At 36.5% G+C, this 23418-nt stretch overlaps 1 protein-coding gene across 2 annotated transcripts in view; it reads right to left on the bottom strand.

Moving 5' to 3' along the window:
- Positions 1 to 756: 756 nt before the first annotated feature.
- SLC17A9 (solute carrier family 17 member 9) overlaps positions 757 to 23418 on the bottom strand; it is a 45333-nt gene continuing 22671 nt past the window's right edge. The window contains exons 4-13 of one of the 2 annotated variants that reach the window (XM_051976736.1): positions 22806 to 22905; positions 10516 to 10646; positions 9459 to 9555; positions 8924 to 9020; positions 6954 to 7041; positions 5314 to 5348; positions 4628 to 4743; positions 3656 to 3711; positions 3326 to 3355; positions 757 to 2026 (exon numbers count right to left, since the gene is read on the bottom strand). In XM_051976736.1, coding sequence (XP_051832696.1) covers positions 1863 to 2026; positions 3326 to 3355; positions 3656 to 3711; positions 4628 to 4743; positions 5314 to 5348; positions 6954 to 7041; positions 8924 to 9020; positions 9459 to 9555; positions 10516 to 10646; positions 22806 to 22905 — 914 coding nt within the window. In that variant the 3' untranslated portion in view covers positions 757 to 1862. The remainder of the gene's footprint in view (positions 2027 to 3325; positions 3356 to 3655; positions 3712 to 4627; positions 4744 to 5313; positions 5349 to 6953; positions 7042 to 8923; positions 9021 to 9458; positions 9556 to 10515; positions 10647 to 22805; positions 22906 to 23418) is intronic. The other variant, XM_051976737.1, reaches the window with a different exon arrangement.

The following is a 23418-nucleotide window of genomic DNA, read 5'->3' as shown; positions in this document are numbered from 1 at the left end:
TTCAAGAGTTATGGAATGTGGAGACTTGACTGTCTTTTAGAAGGGTTATGAATGAGCCCTTCATAAATTTCATACATATGAATGTATGAAAAACAAGCCTAGAACAATTCTCTGAGACAATTTTGAACACTAAATCTTCAGTCCAACTTTGTCCTACTGGATCTCCTCGAGGGAAGCTTTGTTTCCTCAAAGTATAATGGGTCTTCTGTCATTCTCTAGAACTCTAATTCAGGGACCAGGGAGGAAAAAGTATTCTTCTGGTGAGAAGGGTAGAAGAGTCCAAGATCCCCACTTTAAGTGAACCTAACTTCAGTTCTTAATTCTGTCCTCAGGACAGTATTTCACTTTTCTTGTTTATCCATAGTTTTTGAAAAACAGATTTCTACCCCCTGCTATAAAGAGCAGACTTTCAATGATTAATAGGTCTTCCGACCCCCTAGAAACAGCTTATAACTTCTCATGCTTATCTTAATGAAATTTGGGAGAGATCTTTCTTCCTGTAAAAAATAATTTGCAAAGAGATGTGAATAAATAAACTATAATTATGAGGATAGTTTTGATTTTTACTCGTCTTTCAAAGATCATCATTTAAATAAAATTTTGTTTGTTTTTCTTCTTCTATGGTATTTATATTTTGTCTTTTTCTTCAAAGGAGACTTAGTGAACACCTTCTGAAAAAAATGTCCTGGATTCCCCAGTCATGGGTTAACCAGCATATTAGTTACTCAACAATGAGACCCATTAATAACAACCACACCACTTGAAATCATCTTTATTCTGAAAGAACTTAAAGCACACCTCCCCTTATGATCTTGTTAACCTCATAAAGGCCTTTTGAGGTAGGAATGGGCAGCATGGATATTATTATTCCCATTTTACAGATAGGGGTAACTGTGGCACAGAGATAAGTGATGTTCTTCCAAAGGTCTTATGGCAGTCCAAATTTCCACTGAGGTCTCTTGAACTCCTTGGACAACCTTGTTTCTTCTGGGCCAGAGCTGGTTAGTTTTCCTCTTCAATGAAAAAAAACTATCCAACTCCAAGAAATTGGTTTTGGTTGGGTAGCACTCAAAGGACCATGGATCCCCTATTGCAGAGGAATCCCATAGTCAGCTGCCATTTAGCTATGGCTAATCTGGAATGTCTCCTGCATTCTCAGAATGCGAAGTAAGAACACACACAGTGCTGCTTAAGAGTTTGGGAGCAAGAATGCATGTGTTTTGAATCCACAGGATCAAATGGGACTCACAGCTGACACTTTTTTACTGACTGCATGGAACACAGTTGGTCTAATTAGGCCTGACCCATGCCCTGGAAGCAATGGAAAAACTCTTCAGAGATCCTTACCTTGGGGATTTCACATCTGGCCTTAACAGGTCAATGCACTACCCTCAGGGAAGGAGAGTTGAAGATAGTAACCTAGAAAGATCCATTGTCCAAAGGGAAGAGGCATTTGGGCCAGAAGGAGAAACCAATCTCCAATACCAATACACAAACTGTTTTATGCCTGAGATTTCTCTCAAAGATTAAATGCCACTCATAGATCAATAGGCTGTTCAAGGCCACATTTTCCTAAAGGTATTCTGCAAGATAATTTCCCAGTCTGCATAGAACAGGCTCTTATTATGATTAGGGAAGACTTAAAGGTAGAGGATTCCAACAAATAATTACATCTAATATCTGAGCAGATCTTTGCTGCTTCTCCATTTTCCTCAAGCCTTCAATTTTGCCTCTGGTTTTCATTATCAATAGAATGAACTAACCTTTTCCCTTAGAAATTGGATGTTCCCCCCATGAATATTCAAATAGAAATGCAACATTTTGTTGTCTCAGTGGTCAGCTTCCAGCATGAGGCCAGGGAATTAAAGATCTTCATAAGCAGAGCTGAAATCCACCCTCTGGGCTTCTCCAAATACCAGGAACATGCAAAGTCCTATATTGCTAATGATGGCCACAAGATTGAAAACTGAAGTCCAGGAGCCAGTAGTTTCAATCAAATATCCTCCCAAGCACACCCCAATAACACCTGAATTCAGGAGATAAAAGAAGAAAAGATTTACAATTAAAATGACTCACATCATCCTGGATCAAATATATTATAGGTTAAGAGTGGGATATGGAACTGGGATGCTGTGGGAAAATTTGGATTGATCTTCTCAAGGATTTGAGATATGTTCCAAACAACCCTAACTTTCGGAATCTCATATTTCAGATCTGGACACCATGCTTTAGGGACACATTGGCAAGAAGATCCAAGAGAAGGTCACTACAATGGAGAGATTTCTGGAAATTATGTCATGTGAGGAAAACCTGAAGGACCAGGGGATGTTAAGTTAGGAAAAGAGAAGACGGGGGTAGGGGAAGAAGAGGGAAATAGAATATACCAACTATCTCCAAATATTAAAAGTACTATTATGTATATGAGGGAGCCATATTCTGTATACTCATCTGGAAAATAGAACTAAATCAAATGGACAGAAATTATACAATAGATCTATAAGAAAAAGCTTTCTAAGAACTAAAGCTATCACTTGCTTTACAAATAATAAAGTATTAAAGCATGAGCTGAAAGAATCCCTGTGAGGGATATTGTAAAGAAAACCCTTGTTCTGGATGCAAAGTCAAATGAGATAATCTCCAAAGTCCTACCCAGCCAAGGTCCTTTTTGTGTTAGTGTCAGCTCAAACAATTTATGAGAGCTCAGTGTTCCATTTTTAGTTTCATCACTTACACTTCAGAAATCAGCAAAGCTACAAATCAAGATTTGACATATTAATTAATTATCTGAACTTAATAAAGTAGAGAAAATTTTAATAATGCATGGTAAACTAAAAATGTGTCAAGTACTTTTTTTTCCTAGGGGACTGATTGTTAAACAGTAACCAGCACACCCTTGACTCTACTTCTGAAATTCTAGGATAATAACCTATTGTAAGGATGTTATCTAAGGCTCTCTCTAAACTTTGCTAGAATAAATATCTATTTTTAGCCAACAAACAATCTTTCAGGGTAACAGTCCCAAGTGCTGACTGTCTGCCCCAACATTTGGCTAAACACATAATTTAGGTTAATGAATGAGACTCAGTCTGCAGACCAAACATTTGTGGCACCATAAATAAGGCTTTCTGGGATCTTCCAGAGGTCACCTTGTACAGGAAAAAATTGACCTTAACCATAGAAATGAAAGAAAATGGACTGTGTTTATTCTGAGGATGAGGTCTCCAGATTGATTTCCTAGATGGGTTTGGTTCTAGAAGGTGCAGTCACTTATAGCATAACTTTTTAAGTTTAAGAAACTCATTTCTCTAGGTTAGACACTACTCACCTGCCAAAGCTCCCGCTGTGTTTGCTACCCCTATGAACAAAACAGAAAGAAAAAGAAAAATAATGGCAAACCTTTCTTCTGATACTTATGGGAATGTACCCTATGTTGACAATCTCCCTATGTGTACTTTCTTGGGAGGATAGAGCATCAGGGATCTTGAATCCTTGGACACTGCCCAGTGGCTTTAACTCTTAGGGACAGGCTGGGAAACAACAGGGGAAAGGCCTCCTAGTCCAGGAATGATTATAAGGCTGGCTTCTCTGGGATGAATTCCTCCCCAGGGGTGGGGGAAATAATCTTCTCTAAGCAGAGTCAAAAATGCATCCTCACCAAATAAAAAGCCAGCACAGGATGGGGCCAGGTCCTGAATGTTAACTGAAATTCCACTATTGTAAAACAGAAAAGAAAATGTAAGATGAGTTCTGGCAGAAATGGAACAGTGCAAGTGAGACCCCTTCACTTGACTAAACTTTCCAGGAATGGTAAGGAGGAAAAATCAAAAGAAAGAGTGATATAAATCCAATAAGAAAAAAATAATGAAAACCACCAAAAATATTTAGGCCACCCCAGGAATTATTATAGCCTTAAATTTATTAGCAAATCCCCCAATTAGGTACATGCAGACACTAAACTCTAAATATAGCCTTTGACATTAACTTGCTTTGTGATCTTAGCCAACCCATTGAATCTCTTGATACCTCAGCTGTCTCATCTACAAAATGGGCATAGCAGCTCTCAGCACAGTAATGAAAAATTATGAGTGGAAATGATAGAAAAAGTAAATCACTAATCACATACATGCCAATTGTAATGTTTGAATTGCAATATGGTAGTCATTCACTTAAAAAAGCAATACTAAGTGGTTAATTCAACCAAAATTATCTGAGTTTACTATTATGAACTAAATATTATTGTTATCAAAGAAGGAAGGGAAAGAGAAAAAAAAGAAAGAGAGAATTTGGGGGAAGACAGATGTCAGATGATCACAAATTAAATTATCTTTAAAAGATGCAATTTAACTAGAGTATATGGAACATAAATGTAAAAATCAAACCAGCCTCCTGGACAGTTTTCCCTTTCAAAACCTTTGCTTCAGTATTCATATCATCTACTCTTAGAATTGAAACACAAGTCCCAATACCTAGAGATGTATGGATGACTTTAAAATTCATCTGCAAAGTGAAATCAGTATTGATCTGTTGAGTACCTACTATGTGTTGATCGCTGTTCTAGATGATGAGGGTGAATATGAGGATGGCACAGAATAGATGACAATCCAATAGATAAAGATCAGTCCCTTACCTGTGGTTAAAAGTCTGGAGTCCAATTGAAGCTGATGCAAATATGATAGATTTACAAAAGCTCCTTGTGTGACCCAGAAACAAGGCAAACACACTGGACACACCTAACCCCATCACCTGTTAGAGAAACAGAAAAGTCACTAGCACTGATTCAAAGAATCAACTTCAGAATGTGAAAGAAAGAGCTCCCATCTTGGGGAAGAGAGATGGAAATAGGTCATCCTTAATTCTCTGAATTCTGTGAAACCCTTCACAAGTAAAGCCAAAATTTCTCTGAACAACAGGATGTCTCTTCTCTGAACTAAGCAGACAGTTCTAGCTGCTAATGTCACATAAGGAAAGAGGCAAATGAGCTTGCTAATTTTGAAATGAGGGAAATAAGTGAGAATTGTTCCCATTTTATAAGTAAACTGTTTTACAGAGAGAAGATTGCTCAACAAGCCAGAATAGAAAGAAGTGCTTAAATTTAAGCCCATCAGCTCATGTGCTAATCTCTTTACCACCTTTAAATGAAACTACAGTTGAACAAGATATCTTCTGACTCGTGCCTAGATGTATCACATGTTGACCTCATTCAAGAAAACAAGCAAGGATAAGAATGTGGATTCACTATCAGGGAAACTCTCTGAGCCACAAATAAGCTAGAGAAGGAGCATATAAAATAAAAGTTAACCCTCTTTTCATTACCTGCATCAGTTTGCGCACAGTGATGGTTCTATAACCTGGAATGGGGACAATGAGATTGTTACTTCACAATATATACTACTGAGAATCTTTGACTAAAGAAAAATAAAACAAAAAAGGTATATCAATGATCCATCAGGTCCTGATTTCTCTGAGAATCACAGAGTAGTCAGTCTGCTAGGAAATCACAAAGCTGGCTGCTCAAGAAAATTTTTTTTTAGTTTTTGAATTTTTTTATCAATAATATTTTATTTTTCTAAATATATATAAAAATGGTTTTCAACTAGGTTTTCTTGCCATCCATGTTTTTAATGATCTAATCTAATCCTTTCATTTTATAAGAAATAGAGATCAGGAGTTGAAAAATGACCCAGCCAAAACTTAAGCAATTGGGATTTAGTGGTTGGGCTAGGACTACAATCAATGTCTTCCTAATCAAGTGTTCTTCCTGCTTCATCATTCTCCTTCTGTCTTCAATATTGCATGAAGGCTTAAAGGTAAAAAGTATTCCCATTTAGTTCTGGCACCTTGGCTAGGGAAGAACACTATGACTTAATCCACAGCACTCTCTTATTCTAATAGAGGCATCAAAGCTAAAGGTGGAAACCATCTTAGATTTGAAAAGGAAAAGCTTTTGCTTGTCTTTTCAATGAGTGGTGAGGGGACAAGAAGGAGGGAGAGAATTCACAACTAAAAATTTTGAAAAATGAGTGTCAAAAATAAAGAAATAATAAATATTTTCAAGCCTATTTTGTGTCTAATAGACATTCATGGTGTTGTAAGATATGCAATATTCTTTTTATATTCTTTTTTGGAAATTTCCATGTTTATTGATATTCACAATAATTTAAAAAAAGATTAAAGAGAGAGAGGGGAGAGGGAGAAGGAGAGAGAGGAGGAGAAAAGGGGAAAGGGATAGGGAGGGAGGGAAAGGGCAGGGGGAGAGAGGACGAAGAGAGGGGGGAAGAGAGAGAGAGGAAAAGAGAGAGAGAGAGAGAGCAAAAGAGAGAGAGAAGAAGAGAGAGAGAACTATGGAGAGAGAGGAAAAGAGAAAAAGAACTAAAGAGAGAGAGGAAAAGTGAGAGAAAGAGAGAAAAGAGAGGAAAAGAGAAAAGAGAGAGAGAGAGAGAGAGAGGAAGAGAGAGAGAGAGAGGAAAAGAGAGAGAGAGAGAGAGGAAAGAGAGAGGAAAGAGAGGAAAGAGAGAGGAAAGAGAGAGGAAAGAGAGAGAGAGAGAGAGAGAGAGAGAGGAAAGAGAGAGAGAGAGAGAGAGAGAGAGAGAGAGAGAGAGAGAGAGAGGAAAGAGAGAAGGAAGGAGAGAGGGAGGGAGGGAGAGGGAGAAAAGCCTGCATTCCAGGCTGTATGTCTAGAAACTACTAGACAATCCTGTCCCTTTCTTGCTGATGAGATATGGTACTACACTAGTGAAAGGGGTCAAGTGAAAGGAGTACAGTGCCACTCTCTTTTATTTATCCAGCAATTTTCCTTCTGTCCCAGCTTCTAATTTTCTCCACACATTTGGAGAGGGGTAGGATAGAGAAAAAAGAAGGTAGAGAGGGACTTCAGGAGAGAGGATATCTATCCATGATGCTCTATCTCAGGGATGACCAAGCTCACAGGAAGCAGGAGAGTAGGCAGTCCTTACCCTGACTGATGAGGTGATCCGAAAGAAACCCACTAAAAATGCTGGTAGGGATTGCAATCAGCCAGGGAACAACATTGAACACCCAGCCCTGAAATAGATAAAATATCCCCAGAGGGAGGATTAAATAACCTTCTGGAAGTCAGAGAGGTTCTTTCCCAGGAAGTCAGGCTACTGGATCAAAGATTCAGGGGCTCAGGGGATAGGACTCTGCTACTGACTACCCCCTAGGTTTAATGAAACAAGCCCTTGCTAGATAGACTTCTTGGGCAGACCCTCTTCTGAGTATTTTTTTCTACAAAAAATAAGCAGTCTGGGGATGGACTTGAAAGTTATGACAATATTGTTAATAGTGACAGCATTACCACAAAGATGTAAAAATGCAAAAGAAGACTGCTATTTAAAGGTGGGGGGAGAGTTATTTCATAAGTACAGAGATTTAAGGAGAGAATCCACATCAGAATTTGCACGAAAAATTAGCCTAGTAAAATTACTGGTGTTGGTGGTCACATCCAAAAAAAAAAAGAGAGAGATATAGAACGAGATAGGATTCTGGAATCAACATAGTTGAAGAGTTAGAAGTTAGCATTTTCCTTATATTTGTGGCAAAGATGGCCAGGACAACAAAGGAGTGAATGTGTGAGGGTGTGTGTGTGTGTGTGTGTGTGTGTGTGTTTATTCTAACATCCTAGAATCTGGAGACCACAGAAAAACGTCTGTCTTAAGTTCAGCAGAAATTTTATGATATATAGAAAAGTCTGAGATCCTTCCCCTCTCTTTCTGGGAACTGCCTTCTCTGAAGCTAATAGTTTTAGGGCCCTGTCTGGAATTTTACAGAAGCAAAAATTTTTATAGAAGCACATGTTACGGTGGCAAAAAAATTGGAAACAAAGTAAATGCCTATCAATGGGGAGCTAGCTAAACAAATTGTGACACATAGATGTAATGGAATATTAATGTGCTATTGTGAAAAACAAGTACATAAATAATGAGGAGGAAAATGAAAAGATGCGCACGAATTGATTTGATGTTAAGCAGAACTGAGAAAACAATACACAATGACTACACCAACATAAATGGAAAAAAACAACTACCAAAAAACAACTGAAAATTAATTCACTGAAATTATAAAGAATAAGTCTGTCCTCAAAGAAAATATATGATAAGACACATCCACTTATTTGCAAAAGTATGGGATCTATGGGTGGGTGTGGAACACTGAATTTGATATCAGATTTTTGTAGTTGATTGATTCATTTATTGTTGTTGATCAGTTTTTTGGGAGGTGAGGACAACTTTGATTCTTTTTTCTTTTTTTTTTAATATTTGTTAAAGGGAATGACTGAGGAAGATACAGAGGAAAAATCTAGTCAATATAAAAACAAAAAAAAAATAGTAAAATCTATTTTACAAAAGAAGAAGTAGGAAAAGATATTCCTCCCCAGTCCTTTACAAAAGGTATATAAGAATAATATAATATAATAGGTGAGACATATAATACCAGACTTCTGTGTTAATCAGTTTTGTTGAATTATTTTTCTCTTTTTCTTCTTTTAAAAGTACTTAGTTTTAGGCTGGTTCAATAGAAAATGTGGAGAAATCTAGGCAATATGAAAATAAAAGATGATAGTAATAAAACAAATTTCTTAAATGGTGTTGCCTGGAGGACTGAGAGATTAAGGGATTTGCACAAGATTACATAAGTATGCTTCAGAGGCAATTATCTTGGATTTGAGACTGGTTCTCTAACTTCTATAGTACATTGCCTCAATATAAAGTAAACAAAGCACACATCATATAATATAATAATAGACTGTTGGCCAAATACAACCATTGATCTGTATGATGTTAGGACTAAAAGCAATTTCTTCTAAGCCAAGCATTTTTAATATGTCTATGTGTATGTTCCACTTTCAATTGACTTGTATCCCAGCAAGAGACAATTTTACCCTTAAAAGAGCAAGTCAACCTACCTTAGAATTGGGGAAAGTTTCCTTAAAGAAGGTTGGCAGCCAGGAAAGGAGGATGAAAAATGAGCTAGCAGAAGAAAGCTGAGCAAATATGACTGCCCTGTAAGAGAAGAGATAGAAAGGAAATTCATAGGTTCAGAGAGCTCAAAGGGAAAAAAGTTAACCTAGCTATATACCAAGTAAGCTACTAGCTTAGTAGGTAGGCCCATAAAATAACCAAAAAGTAGTAATAATGAAGGAGGAGGAGGAGGAGGAGGAGGAGGAATGTGTTGGAGTTTGCTTGAAGTAACAGCCAACAAAGTTTATGAAATATGACTTCTTTGTATATAAATATGAAAGTACTATCACTACAATGCCCTGAGCCATATATGCACACTCTGAACTTAGTTTCCCTTTTACCCACTAGCACAACTTTTCAAGAAGGCACACTGAGGCCAGAGACAGTCTGTAATTTTACAGGCAAGCTAACTGGCTCTCCAAGGGCCTGAACCCACCACCCCAACCCCCTTGCGACCATATACCACAAATATTTACTTACCACACAGGAGGTCTCCGAAATAACTGTCTCCAGGGAACTTTTTTCTGCTTGGAAATGGAAAAGCCTTTTGCCAAAATTCCCAAGGATATTACCAGTTCTGGAGGAAAGAAACACTTAAAAGTATATCTTCATTTAGTACCATTAAATATACCATGTCCACTTAGAATTAGTGGAAGCCATTTTCAATGAGTACATTTATTGTATATAAATAATAACTCTACAACTCCAAATGCACAGGAATAAGTCAATTCATGCAGGATATCTATAAACACTGTACATTTAGTGGAAATGAATGCCTCATTCACTTATTCAGGATGTATTTGCTGAGAACCTATTAAGAAACAGTATGGTTGCATTCACATTTGTGTATAATTCTAGACCACCCATAAGAAAAAAAAATATTAAGAAAGCAAAGCCAGTCACTTTATTAAAGAATATCTCTTTCTCCAGGACCATGGAGACTAGAGATATAAATATTTATTTTGTCCAAAGTCTTGTAAGTGAACTTTCTGTGTTTGGTTTGGTAAATTTACAGGATAGGAACCAAATTCATGATTTAATTTGTATAGGAAACTTCCTCTACTGATGCAGGCTGGCATCTTTTCTACAAATGAAAATTTTAGATAGTTACTCATATTATTAAGTAGTGAAGGGACTGGCCCAGGACTATATAGCCAGGATGTGTCAGAAACAGGACCTGAATCCATATCTTTTGGCCCAAAAGACTTGAGTATAAGTCTTCAAAACCAAATCTCTCAATTATGAAGACTCAACTGAGGTTAACTTTTTGGTGAGATCTCCAAAAAGACTCTATTATAAAGACAAGTTGAAGTATCTGATGCCAATTGAAAGTTATTTTGTCACAAAGCCAAAAGCATACTTGCCAATAACCTCGTAGGAGTTCTTCCCAGACAAGGAAAGCCCTCTGTGTTTGCTTAATCTATTTCTCTTCAGACACTTATCTATTCTGATGGAAAGATAGGAGCTGTTCCACAAGGAATCACTCTAAGAGATAGCATCAAAACTATTTCTGGGAAAGAGCCATCTTGGAAATTACCTTTTTCCTTTAACAGGTATCTGCACATAAAATAGACCCAAATCAAAGTGAGTACACCTGAGAAGTAGAAGACACTCTGCCAGCCATACCAGTCCAAGAGCAGAGAGCCAGCTCCTCCAATCACCAGGGTTCTGAAACAAGAAAAGAAAAGAGATAGTAAAAAAAGTCACCAAACTGTTGGCACCCACTGACCCAATAATCTTATTAATCTTTACTGGAGAAGAAAATAGCAAACCACTCCAGTATCTTCCAAAGAAAAACCCAAATGGGATTTTCAGTGAAATATGGCTAAAATTGCTAAACAAAAAATAACATAAAATAAAACACAAAAAAGTAAACTTCAATCCCATTCCATGACCAACATAGTCCAAGGAAGCAGATAATGTCATACTCTTCCCACCTCTCACTAGAAAGGTGGTAAACTATAGTAGCTGAATGCTAGATATTTCAACTGAAGACTGTCACAGAAGGACATTTAATGACTAGTTCTAACTAAATGATTCTGTTTTTATGAGAGGATACTACATTGGGAAAGCATGTATCTCAGGAAATTACTGTGATGTAAAAGAAAATAATAAAACAAAGGCATTAATAAAACTCTTAATAAAATAAAGAGGCTGCTATTAACTTTGATTTCCCAGTCAAAGTTAGTGGAATGTTTGAATTTATATGGTATTTCTATTTACCATATTCTCCTGAAGCCCATTTTGAAAGAGATTCTCAAAATAATATTTCTCACCTAAAGTCTCCTCAACTTCACCACCACCCCTACTAAGATTTTGGTATGCCTTTACATAATTTCTTCAGTGACAAAGAGAACACAGACATTCAGAGCATTCCAGAAATGGGGCTGGGAGAATAATTTTGGGTATATTTAAATAATAGTTCACAACATTTAAAACTAGAAGACCTTAAAAGTTATTCAATAGAAATCTATCATTTTATAGACAAATAAACCAACACCCAGATTGACTAAATGTCTTGCATAAGGTTACGGACCTAATAGCAGAACCAGTATTCAAATTCAGATTCCTACTTCCAGGACCCTGCTCCTCTGCTATAGCAAGGGGCCTCCAAGAGAAAGGGAATCAACTAGTTCAAAATGTGATGATCTGCTCTGTACCCATATGATCTATGCCTCTCAGAAGACTACAAAGTCTATATCGAGGGCTTAGAGGTAAAGATTGTTTTTCAAATCTTGTTAAAAAAAAGGGGGGGGGGAGGTGCTCTACTAGATGGTGCAGTGGATAGAGTACCAGCCCTGAAGTCAGGAGGACCTGAGTTCAAATCTAATCTCAGACACTTAATACTTCCTAGCTGTGTGAACCTGGGCAGGTCACTTAACTCCAATTGCCTCAGGAAAACAAAAAACAAAAAAGGTGACCTGATTAACACCTGATCTAAGCCTTAAATGAAAATCAAGATCCCCAAAAGTTGTGTCACATTGAAATATTAGCCCAAATCTAAAATCTTATTCTTGGGTTCAAAACATTGAATTTAAAATTATAATATGGTAGACATACATATCAATTTGTATCATCAAGCATTTATTACATTTTTACTCTATGTGAAGAGCACAGAAGAGCAAAAAGACATTCCCTGCTTTAAGAAGCTCACATTCTAATGGAGGAAAAAAACATGCAAAAAATTATGAATATACGAGATATATAGAGTGTAAATGGGATATAATTTCAGAGGGAAAAGCTCTAACTTTCCTAAGTAACCAGTAGGATATTAGTAGAGATTAAAACAGAGCCAGGGAAGCCAAGAGGCAATAATGAACAGAGAGAGAATCCTAGGCAGAAGGGACAGCCAGTAAAAATGCATGGAATCAGGCAGCTAGGTGGCCCAGTGGATAGAGCACCAGCCCTGAAGTCAGAAAGACTTGAGTTCAAATCCATCTTCAGACACTTAACACTTCCTAGCTATGTGACACCTTGGGCAAGTCACTTAATCCCAATTGCCTTAGCAAAAAAAAAAAAAAAAAAAAAAAAAAAAAAAAAAAAGGTATCAGAAAATGAACAATGTCCTTTGTAAAAACAAAACAAAAAGCAGCAAGAAGACCAAAACCCACTGGATGATAGAGTATTTAGAAAAGAGTAAACTCAAAGGAAACTAGAAAGATAGAAAGGGACTAAGCTATGACTGGCTTTAAAAGTTGAACAGAAGTTTATATTTGATCCTGTGCTAATTGGAAGCCACTGAAGTTTATTGATTGTGAGGGTGAGGGAGGAGAGGTTGACATGGTTAGACCTGTACTTTAGGAAGATCACTTTGGCAACTGAATGGAAAATGGGGACAGATGAGGAAGGAAAATCAATCAGAAAATTAGCTTTTTAGGAAAGAAAGGAATATATTTTGTTAAGTTGAGATAACACTGAAGTCAGAGGATAGTCACAAGAAGAAATCAAAGCTATCAAAAAGTATACAAAAATACTTTGAATCAATAATAAGAGAAATGCAAGTTAAACAACTCTAACACACCACTTTATTCTTATGAGATTTGCTAATGTGACAAAAAAGGAAAATGGCAAATGGTAAAGTAGATATGTATTGGAAAATGAGGACACTAATGTACAGTTAGTAGAGCTGTGAGCTGGTCCAATTGTTTTGAAGAACAATTTGGAACTATGCCCAAAGGACTATAAAACTATTAATATCCTTTGATATTATTTTGATATCCTCTGATCCAGCAATACCACTACTAGATCTATTTCCCAAAGAGATCAAAGGAAAGGAGAAAGGACCATAAAAACAAAACAAAACAAAACAAAAATTATATATATATAACTGTTCTTTCTGTAGTGGCAAATTGGAAATTGAGGGGATACCCATCAATTGGCAAATGATTGAATAAGTTGTAGTATATAATTGTGATGTAATTGTATTATGCTGTAAAAAAAAATGGCAAAATAGTTTCAGAAAAAACCTGGGAAGACTTACATGAGTTGATGAAAAGTGAAATGAACAGAACTAACAGGATATTATACATAGTAAAACAATATTGTAATGACAATCAATTGTGAAAGATTTAGTTATTCTGATCAATACAATGATCCATGATAATTCCAGAGAACTCATGATGAAAAATATTCATTGCCAGAGAGAAAACTGATGAACTTGAGACTAGATAAAAACATATTTTCTTTTACTTTATGTTTCTTCATTTTTTTCTATGACATCACTAATGTAGAAATATATTTTGTATGATTTCATATGTATAATGGGTATTATACTTCTTGCCTTCTCAGTGGGCAAGGGAGAAGCAGGAGGAGGGTAGAGAATTCTCAACTAAAAAATGAAATTTAAAAAAATTAATCAAATTTAATTTTCAAAAAAATATAAGAGGCAAGCCTAAGTAGAATAATGTTCACGTCAAAAATAAGGAAATTTGGAAGAAGGGAAAGTTGGGATGGGATAGGGAGGAAATAAATTCAGTTTTAGACATAATAATTTTGAGATATCTATGGGATATGAATAAGCAGTTGGTGATATAAGACAAAGTTAGAAGAGATAATGAGGCTATAGAAACAGATCTAAAAATCCACTGCAAAGAGATAATTGATTCTAAGGGAGCTGATGAGCTCACCAAGTAAGATAATATACACGGAAATAAGAAGGCCAGGACATAGTTTTGGGAAACTTCCATGGTTAGTGGGCATGACTTAGATGAAGACCCAGCAAAGGAAACTAAGAAAAAATTGTCAAACACATAAGAGAATTACAGAAGACAGTAGTGTCACAAAATCCTAGAGTGAAGAAGAATCAAAGAGAAGATGATCAAGTATGTGCTATTATTATTCTTCTTTTTCAGATGAGAAAACTGAGTCAAAAAGAAGCTAATTGATTTGCTCAGGGTCACATAGTCAGTAAATGTAGGAAACCAGATCTGAACTCAGCTCTTCTTGACTTCAATCCCTGTTATTCTATTCACTATACCAATTAGCTTCCATTCAGAAGAGTATGAAAACCAAGGATGAATACTGAGAAAACGTCATCATTTATTATTTTGGATAGAGCAGTTTCAGTTGAATGATGAGAATGGAAGCCATACTGTGGACAGTTAAAGTAAGAAGGAAGAAAATGGGAGGCACTAATTTTAGATGATTTTTCTTTAGTCATGAAAGCGAAGAGTAAGATGATAGGTAGCAGAGATGCTACTACATCAACTACAGAGATGGTTGATCAAATTAAGGGTTTTGTTTTGTTTTTTTGAGAATAGGAGAGACATATAGACATGTTTATATAAAGAAGCATCCAGCAGAAGGAGAGATTTTAGATTAGTAAGAGAATAGGAATAATGAGGGGTGAGTGAAGACAGAGATCTTGAGAGGATGGGATGTAATAGCATCAAGAGTTCATGAAGTCTTTACAGATGATATGATGGTATACCTAGAGAACCCCAGAGATTCTACCAAAAAGCTATTGGAAATAATTCATAATTTTAGCAAAGTAGCTGGCTACAAAATAAATCCCCATAAATCCTCAGCATTTTTATACATCACCAACAAAACCCAACAGCAAGAGATACAAAGAGAAATTCCATTCAGAATAACTGTTGATACCATAAAATATTTGGGAATCTATCTACCAAAGGAAAGTCAGGAATTATATGAGCAAAATTATAAAAAAGTCTCCACACAAATAAAGTCAGACTTAAATAATTGGAAAAATATTAAGTGCTCTTGGATTGGCCGAGCGAACATAATAAAGATGACAATACTCCCTAAACTAATCTATTTATTTAGTGCTATACCAATCAGACTTCCAAGAAAATATTTTATTGATCTAGAAAAAATAACAACAAAATTCATATGGAACAATAAAAAGTCGAGAATCTCAAGGGAACTAATGAAAAAAAAATCAAATGAAGGTGGCCTAGCTGTACCTGATCTAAAATTATATTATAAAGCAGCAGTCACCAAAACCATCTGGTATTGGCTAAGAAATAGATTAGTGGATCAGTGGAAAAGGCTAGGCTCACAAGACAGAATAGTCAATTATAGCAATCTAGTGTTTGACAAACCCAAAGCCCCTAACTTCTGGGAAAAGAATTCAATATTTGATAAAAACTGCTGGGATAATTGGAAATTAGTATGGCAGAAATTAGGCATGGACCCACACTTAACACCATATACCAAGATAAGATCAAAATGGGTCTATGACCTAGGCATAAAGAACGAGACTATAAATAAATTAGAGGAACATAGAATAGTTTATCTCTCAGACTTGTGGAGGAGAAAGAAATTTGTGACCAAAGATGAACTAGAGACCATTACTGATCACAGAATAGAAAATTTCGATTACATCAAATTAAAAAGCCTTTGTACAAATAAAACTAATGCAAACAAGATTAGAAGGGAAGCAACAAACTGGGAAAACATTTTCACAGTTAAAGGTTCTGATAAAGGCCTCATTTCCAAAATATATAGAGAACTGACTCAAATTTATAAGAAATCAAGCCATTCTCCAATTGATAAATGGTCAAAGGATATGAACAGACAATTTTCAGAGGATGAGATTGAAACTATTACCACTCATATGAAAGAGTGTTCCAAATCATTATTGATCAGAGAAATGCAAATTAAGACAACTCTGAGATACCACTACACACCTGTCAGATTGGCTAAGATGACAGGAAAAAATAATGATGAATGTTGGAGGGGATGCGGGAAAACTGGGACACTAATGCATTGTTGGTGGAGTTGTGAACGAATCCAACCATTCTGGAGAGCAATCTGGAATTATGCCCAAAAAATTATCAAAATGTGCATATCCTTTGATCCAGCAGTGTTTCTATTGGGCTTATATCCCAAAGAAATACTAAAGAAGGGAAAGGGACCTGTATGTGCCAAAATGTTTGTAGCAGCCCTGTTTGTAGTGGCTAGAAACTGGAAAATGAATGGATGCCCATCAATTGGAGAATGGCTGGGTAAATTGTGGTATATGAATGTTATGGAATATTATTGTTCTGTAAGAAATGACCAGCAGGATGAATACAGAGAGGCTTGGAGAGACCTTCATGAACTGATGCTAAGTGAAATGAGCAGAACCAGGAGATCATTATACACTTCGACAACGATATTGTATGAGGACATATTTTGATGGAAGTGGATTTCTTTGACAAAGAGACCTGAGTTTCAATTGATAAATGACGGACAAAAGCAGCTACACCCAAAGAAAGAACACTGGGAAACGAATGTGAACTATCTGCATTTTTGTTTTTCTTCCCGGATTATTTATACCTTCTGAATCCAATTCTCCCTACGCAACAAGAGAACTGTTCGGTTCTGCAAACATATATTGTATCTAGGATATACTGCAACATATCCAACATATAAAGGACTGCTTGCCATCTAGGGGAGGGGGTGGAGGGAGGGAGGGGAAAAAAATCGGAACAGAAATGAGTGTCAATATAATGTAATTATTAAATAAAAAAACTTAAAAAATAAAAAAAATAAAAAAAAATAAAAAAAATAAAAAAAATAAAGTAAGAAGGAAGAAAATGGGAGGCACTAATTTTAGATGATTTTTCTTTAGTCATGAAAGCGAAGAGTAAGATGATAGGTAGCAGAGATGCTACTACATCAACTACAGAGATGGTTGATCAAATTAAGGGTTTTGTTTTGTTTTTTTGAGAATAGGAGAGACATATAGACATGTTTATATAAAGAAGCATCCAGCAGAAGGAGAGATTTTAGATTAGTAAGAGAATAGGAATAATGAGGGGTGAGTGAAGACAGAGATCTTGAGAGGATGGGATGTAATAGCATCAAGAGTTCATGAAGTCTTTACAGATGATATGATGGTATACCTAGAGAACCCCAGAGATTCTACTAAAAAGCTATTAGAAATAATTCATAACGTTAGCAAAGTAGCAGGATACAAAATAAATCCCCATAAATCCTCAGCATTTTTATACATCACCAACAAAATCCAACAGCAAGAGATACAAAGAGAAATTCCATTCAAAATAACTGTTGACAGCATAAAATATTTGGGAATCTATCTACTAAAGGAAAGTCAGGAATTATATGAGCAAAATTACAAAAAACTTTCCACACAAATAAAGTCAGACTTAAATAATTGGAAAAATATTAAGTGCTCTTGGATAGGACAAGCGAATATAATAAAGATGACAATACTCCCCAAACTAATCTATTTATTTAGTGCTATACCAATCAGGCTTCCAAGAAAATATTTTAATGATCTAGAAAAAATAATAACAAAATTCATATAGAACAATAAAAAGTCGAAAATCTCAAAGGAATTAATGAAAAAAAAACAAATGAAGGTGGCCTAGCTGTACCTGATCTAAAATTAAAGCACCAGTCACCAAAACCATTTGCTATTGGCTAAAAAATAGATTAGTTGATCAGTGGAATAGGTTAGGTTCACAAGACAGAATAATCAACTATAGCAATCTAATGTTTGACAAACCCAAAGATCCTAATTTTTGGGATAAGAATTCACTATTTGATAAAAACTGCTGGGATAACTGGAAATTAGTATGGCAGAAATTAGGCATGGACCCACACTTAACACCATATACCAAGATAAGATCAAAATGGGTCCATGATCTAGGCATAAAGAACGAGATTATAAATAAATTAGAGGAACATAGGATAATTTATGTCTCAGACTTGTGGAGGAGAAAGAAATTTGTGACCAAAGATGAACTAAAGGCCATTACTGATCACAAAATAGAAAATTTTGATTATATCAAATTAAAAAGCCTTTGTACAAACAAAACTAATGCAAACAAGATTAGAAGGGAAGCAACAAACTGGGAAAACATCTTCACAGTTAAAGGTTCTGATAAAGGCCTCATTTCCAAAATATATAGAGAATTGACTCAAATTTATAAGAAATCAAGCCATTCTCCAATTGATAAATGGTCAAAGGATATGAACAGACAATTTTCAGATGATGAAATTGAAACTATTACCACTCATATGAAAGAGTGTTCCAAATCATTATTGATCAGAGAAATGCAAATGAAGACAACTCTGAGATACCACTACACACCTGTCAGATTGGCTAAGATGACAGGAAAAAATAATGATGAATGTTGGAGGGGATGCGGGAAAACTGGGACACTGATGCATTGTTGATGGAGTTGTGAACGAATCCAACCATTTTGGAGAGCAATTTGGAACTATGCCCAAAAAGTTATCAAACTGGGCATACCCTTTAATCTAGTAATGTTACTTCTGGGCTTATACCCCAAAGTGATGCTAAAGAAGGGAAAGGGACTTGTATGTGCCAAAATGTTTGTGGCAGCCCTGTTTGTAGTGGCTAGAAACTGGAAATTGAATGGATGCTCATTAATTGGAGAATGGAGAAGCTACATGAACTGATGCTAAGTGAAATGAGCAGAACCAGGAGATCATTATACACTTCAACAACGATATTGTATGAGGATGTATTCTGATGGAAGTGGGTTTCTTTGACAAAGAGACCTAACTCAGTTTCAATTGATAAATGATGGACAGAAGCAGCTACACCCAAAGAAAGAACACTGGGAAATGAATGTAAACTATTTGCATTTTTGTTTTTCTTCCCGGGTTATTTTTACCTTCTGAATCCAATTCTCCCTGTGCAACAAGAGAACTGTTTGGTTCGGCAAACATATATCTAGGATATACTGTGACATATTTAACATATATAGGACTGCTTGCCATCTAGGGGAGGGGGTGGAGGGAGGGAGGGGAAAAATCTGAACAGAACTGAGTGCAAGGAATAATGTTTTGTAAAAAAAAAAAAAAAAAAAAAAAAAATTACCCTGGCATGGGTTCTGTCAATAAAAAGTTATTATAAAATTAAAAAAAAAAAAAAAAGAGTTCATGAAGAAGGGTTTGCCTTGGCAAGGAAAAGGACTAACTCTTCATGTGAGATAGGGATAAAGGGAGAGATAATAGGGAAAGACATCTAAGTGAGATAAGATGAGAAGGAAGGGAAAAGAAGAAGCTCTTGATGAATTGCCTCAAAATTTTTCACTGATCTATAAAGATGCTCAATGGAGAGGGTAAAAAAAAGAGATTCCATAGAAAGCTTATTAAGGACAGAAAGAAAAGATTTAGAATAACTGCTGTGATGAGTGAAATCATGATCAATTAAAGAGTTGAAAAAGGACTACTTGACTGCAATAAAGGCCCAATTGAGATTATGTAAAATAAATTCATAGTGGGACCTAGTCCATTCAGTTCTGCAATTTTTCTCTAACTTCACTCAGAAGCACATAAATAGAGTTGAAGTAAGTAGACACAGAGCAATCTAATGAGGTTTTGCAATGCATAATGGGTAATAAAAAGTGGCCTAGGGAAAAGCTAATGACCTGGGGGTGGATCTAAGAAGTAGAAAGAGTAGAGGAAAGGCAAAGGATAAAGAATAGGGATATAAAGGAAGAGAAAAAGATGGAATGTTGGAATTTATAACATAGGGGAAAAAAAAAAAAGACTTAAGGGTTTGTTTTTTTCTCTTGAGAGGCAGCTGGGGTTAAATGACTTGCCCAGAATCACACAGCTTGGAAGTGTTAACTGTTAAGTGTCTGAGGCTGGATTTGAACTCAGGTCCTCCTGACTGCAGAGCCAGTGCTAATATCCACTGCACCATCTAACTGCCCCATGAGCTAAGTCTTTTAATGAAATGTAAACTCAATTCACCTCAATAGCATGATATAAAAGACAAAAAAAGAAAACTCTGATGCAATCTTAAATTGCATTAAAAAGACATAGCTTTCAGGAATAAAAAGAAGTAATAGTATTGAAGCAAGGACCCCGAAACTCTAACACTCCTTGAAGGAGAAAATCTTCAACTCTGCCTCAGTGAGGGACCCTGTCCGAGGGAAACAAGTCAAACAGTTTCATTCTGTTATCTAGGTGGGATTGGTTCATTCCTGAGCAAAAGAATTCCAACCATACTGAATTAAAGAAACTCATTCAAGTCTATTTAAATTCCAGCTGAAGCTGAAACCCAGTTTGTAGATGAGCCAACTTGGGCTGTCCCAGCTCTAAGACCCAACATAATAGCTTTCTTCAAGGAAGGTCTTTTGTAAATGAACCTCAGTAGTTCACTAAGTTGCCAGGACTTTTTGTCCCCTGAGAACTGCATTCTCAGTGCAAAACTCCATTTTCCAATAGATCTGCCACTATAAAAAGTCAGTCTCTTGGTAAACTGATTACTATCTAACAATAAACTTTCATCTTGCAAGTAATAATTCAGGAATGAGTGAATTCTTTCACTCCTAAAACCTGCGGCCAATTTAAAAGGGGATTCTTAACAACTCTCTTATAGCCACTAATCTAGACCACTCAAACAGCATCAGTATGGCTATCCAGTGTAAAGGGTTGAAACTCTTAAAAGGTGTGCTTGAATCAAACAACGGAGCACGTAAGGCTAACTACGTATTGGACAATGATTCTATTAGCATATGTTTGGAAAAATGACCCTTCTCACTGTTCCATGCTTGCTCGATGTTTTATGTATACAGATATTTGTAGGTAAGGGTTAAGGGGTGGGGTGAGAGAGGTGAGAGAACTTCACTTTGTACCAGGACCAGGAGAAAGGAGATTAGTGGCAAGCTTGTGGCAGTTTGTATGTCTCCTTCACTTCTCCCCCTGAAGACCAAGGACTTTTACTTATCCTGACTCTGGCTGTTCCTGAGGCCTCCAGGGAGCTAGCTGGGACTTTACAATCCAATGCCCTTGTTTGATTAAATCTTGAGCATTATGTTCAAATGTAGGGTTAAGAAATGGGGCATGACACTGATAAACTGGAGAATATCCAGAAGAAAAGTATCATTAGCTTCTTCAATAAATGTCCCATGAGCATAGTTTCAGGAAATTCTAAATGTTTCGCATGAAGAAAAGATTCCAGGAAGACATTATCTCTTTGTTCAACTATCTCAAAATCTATCATATGAACGAAAGATTAATTTCATCTGTGTGACTCCAGAGAGCAGATCTAGGACTCAGAGAGCACCAGGTAGAAGTTGCAAAGAGGAAAATTTGGGTTGTATATGAGGAAGAAATTTTTAATAATTAGAGCCATCCTAAAGTGGAATCAGGCTGCCACAGGAATTGTGGAAGTTTTCAAACAAAGACTGCAAGATCAATCATTGGGTATTTTGGGAAGAGGATCCTTTGTTGAATGTAGTATATACTACAATTCAGGTAAGTTCCTTTTTCAATTTTCAAATTCTGTAAAACCTAGAATTTAAAATGCTAAATCTGGAAAGTATCTCAGCATCCAAAACCTTTTTGATATATGAAGAAACTCAAGCCCAGAGATAGAAAATTCAAGAATTGTTCAAGGTGAGTTAGTCACAGCATTCATAGTAGAACTCGTGTCCCCCAATTCCCAAGACACCTTCATGCTATCTCAGGTTCTAATGCAAACACAAGAAAAATCTCAAGTTAAAAGAAAAATTTCCAAGTATTAGCCAAAAGTCTGTTCAATCAACATCAAATACAACAAAAAACCCTGTAGTTTTCTTATAATGCATTCCTTTTGTTTCTTCAGAACAAAGTATCCTAAGAAACAAAATGATGCTGAAATGACCTCCCCACCCACGAATCTTTCTCCATTTGACCCTGTATATGGTTAATGGGGGTTTGCTTGTGCCTAACAGAAGGCAGAGGCTGGGATATAATAAACAAATTAAGCCTTACCTAGAAACCATGTGAAGCCTGTGTTTCTGTCTATCTTCCATGCCCTATGGTCCTGCTGTCTCATCTATGTCACAACACCTGCTGTCCAAAATTACATCAGGACAACTATAGAGGGAATTGTTAAAGGAAAGAGGAAGCAGGGAATGACCTACGTCATCTCTCAGCACAGATAAAAAAGAGACAGATGAAGCAATGGTCTCTCCTCCCATGCCCAACTAACCCCAAGCCCCCATGCCCCCAAGCCCTCCAAACACCAAGAGAGGGAAATGTGAATAAAGAAACAGCATTTCAAAGGGCAGGATTAGTATCAGGAACAAGTCTCTGTTCATCTCCTGGAGCAATTGCCCCAGGCTTCCACATCTAGAAATGATGCCCTCCAGGATATCTGTCATCCAGATATCCAGATGTGCCCTGTGTTGAAGTCCTTTGTTGCCACAAACGGTTCCTGATATTTCTTCCCATGTATCATTCTTAGGAGGCTGAATTGTTTGTGGCTCAAACACAAAAGCAGCTGGCTCAATTTGAGGAACATGACATGATGACAGGATGAGTTCATCCTTTTTTTCCTTTTGTCTTCCCCTTTAACCCCAATATCATTACTGTGCAAGTAAAACCTACCCAAACTGGGAACCTGCACCCACAGTGCTATAGGTGAATGCTCGCTCATTCTCTCGGACTTTCTGAGACAATAGGCTCGTCAAAGCAGGGAAATAAACCCCTGGAACAAAAAAGACAGACTAATCAGACCAAAGGAAAAGACTAATGCCTTCCCAAATCATTCATTCTTTCACTCACTTATTCAACAAATATACATATTCACTTAAGGTGGCTATATGATTTGTCTTGGAGGGCCCCTGGGTGGATTTAATCAGCTCTCCACTCCCATCATCATCATTGTGTCATTACCACCACCACAATTGAAATTTATATAGCACAGACACCATATCTGCACAATAAATTTGTAAAGTAAGTATTATACCTATTTTACAGATGAGGGAACTGAGTCTCAAAGTAGTTAAGACTTGCCAGTGGCCACAAAGCCAGCATGTTGTAGAAGATTCCAATCAAAATCTTTTTTGATTTCCTGTCCTGGGAAAAGTAGGGAAAATTCATGGCAATCAGAGGAATCTCTAGCACCTGGAAACACAATTTCTAGCAGGGGTCTTCAAACTTTTTTAATAGGGGGCCGGTTCACTGTCCCTCAGATTGTTGGAGAGACGGACTATAATAA

Source organism: Antechinus flavipes, chromosome 2, assembly GCF_016432865.1.
Source record: "Antechinus flavipes isolate AdamAnt ecotype Samford, QLD, Australia chromosome 2, AdamAnt_v2, whole genome shotgun sequence".
In the NCBI taxonomy this organism is placed as follows: Eukaryota; Metazoa; Chordata; class Mammalia; order Dasyuromorphia; family Dasyuridae; genus Antechinus; species Antechinus flavipes.
This window is presented reverse-complemented; position numbering and strand designations above follow the sequence as displayed.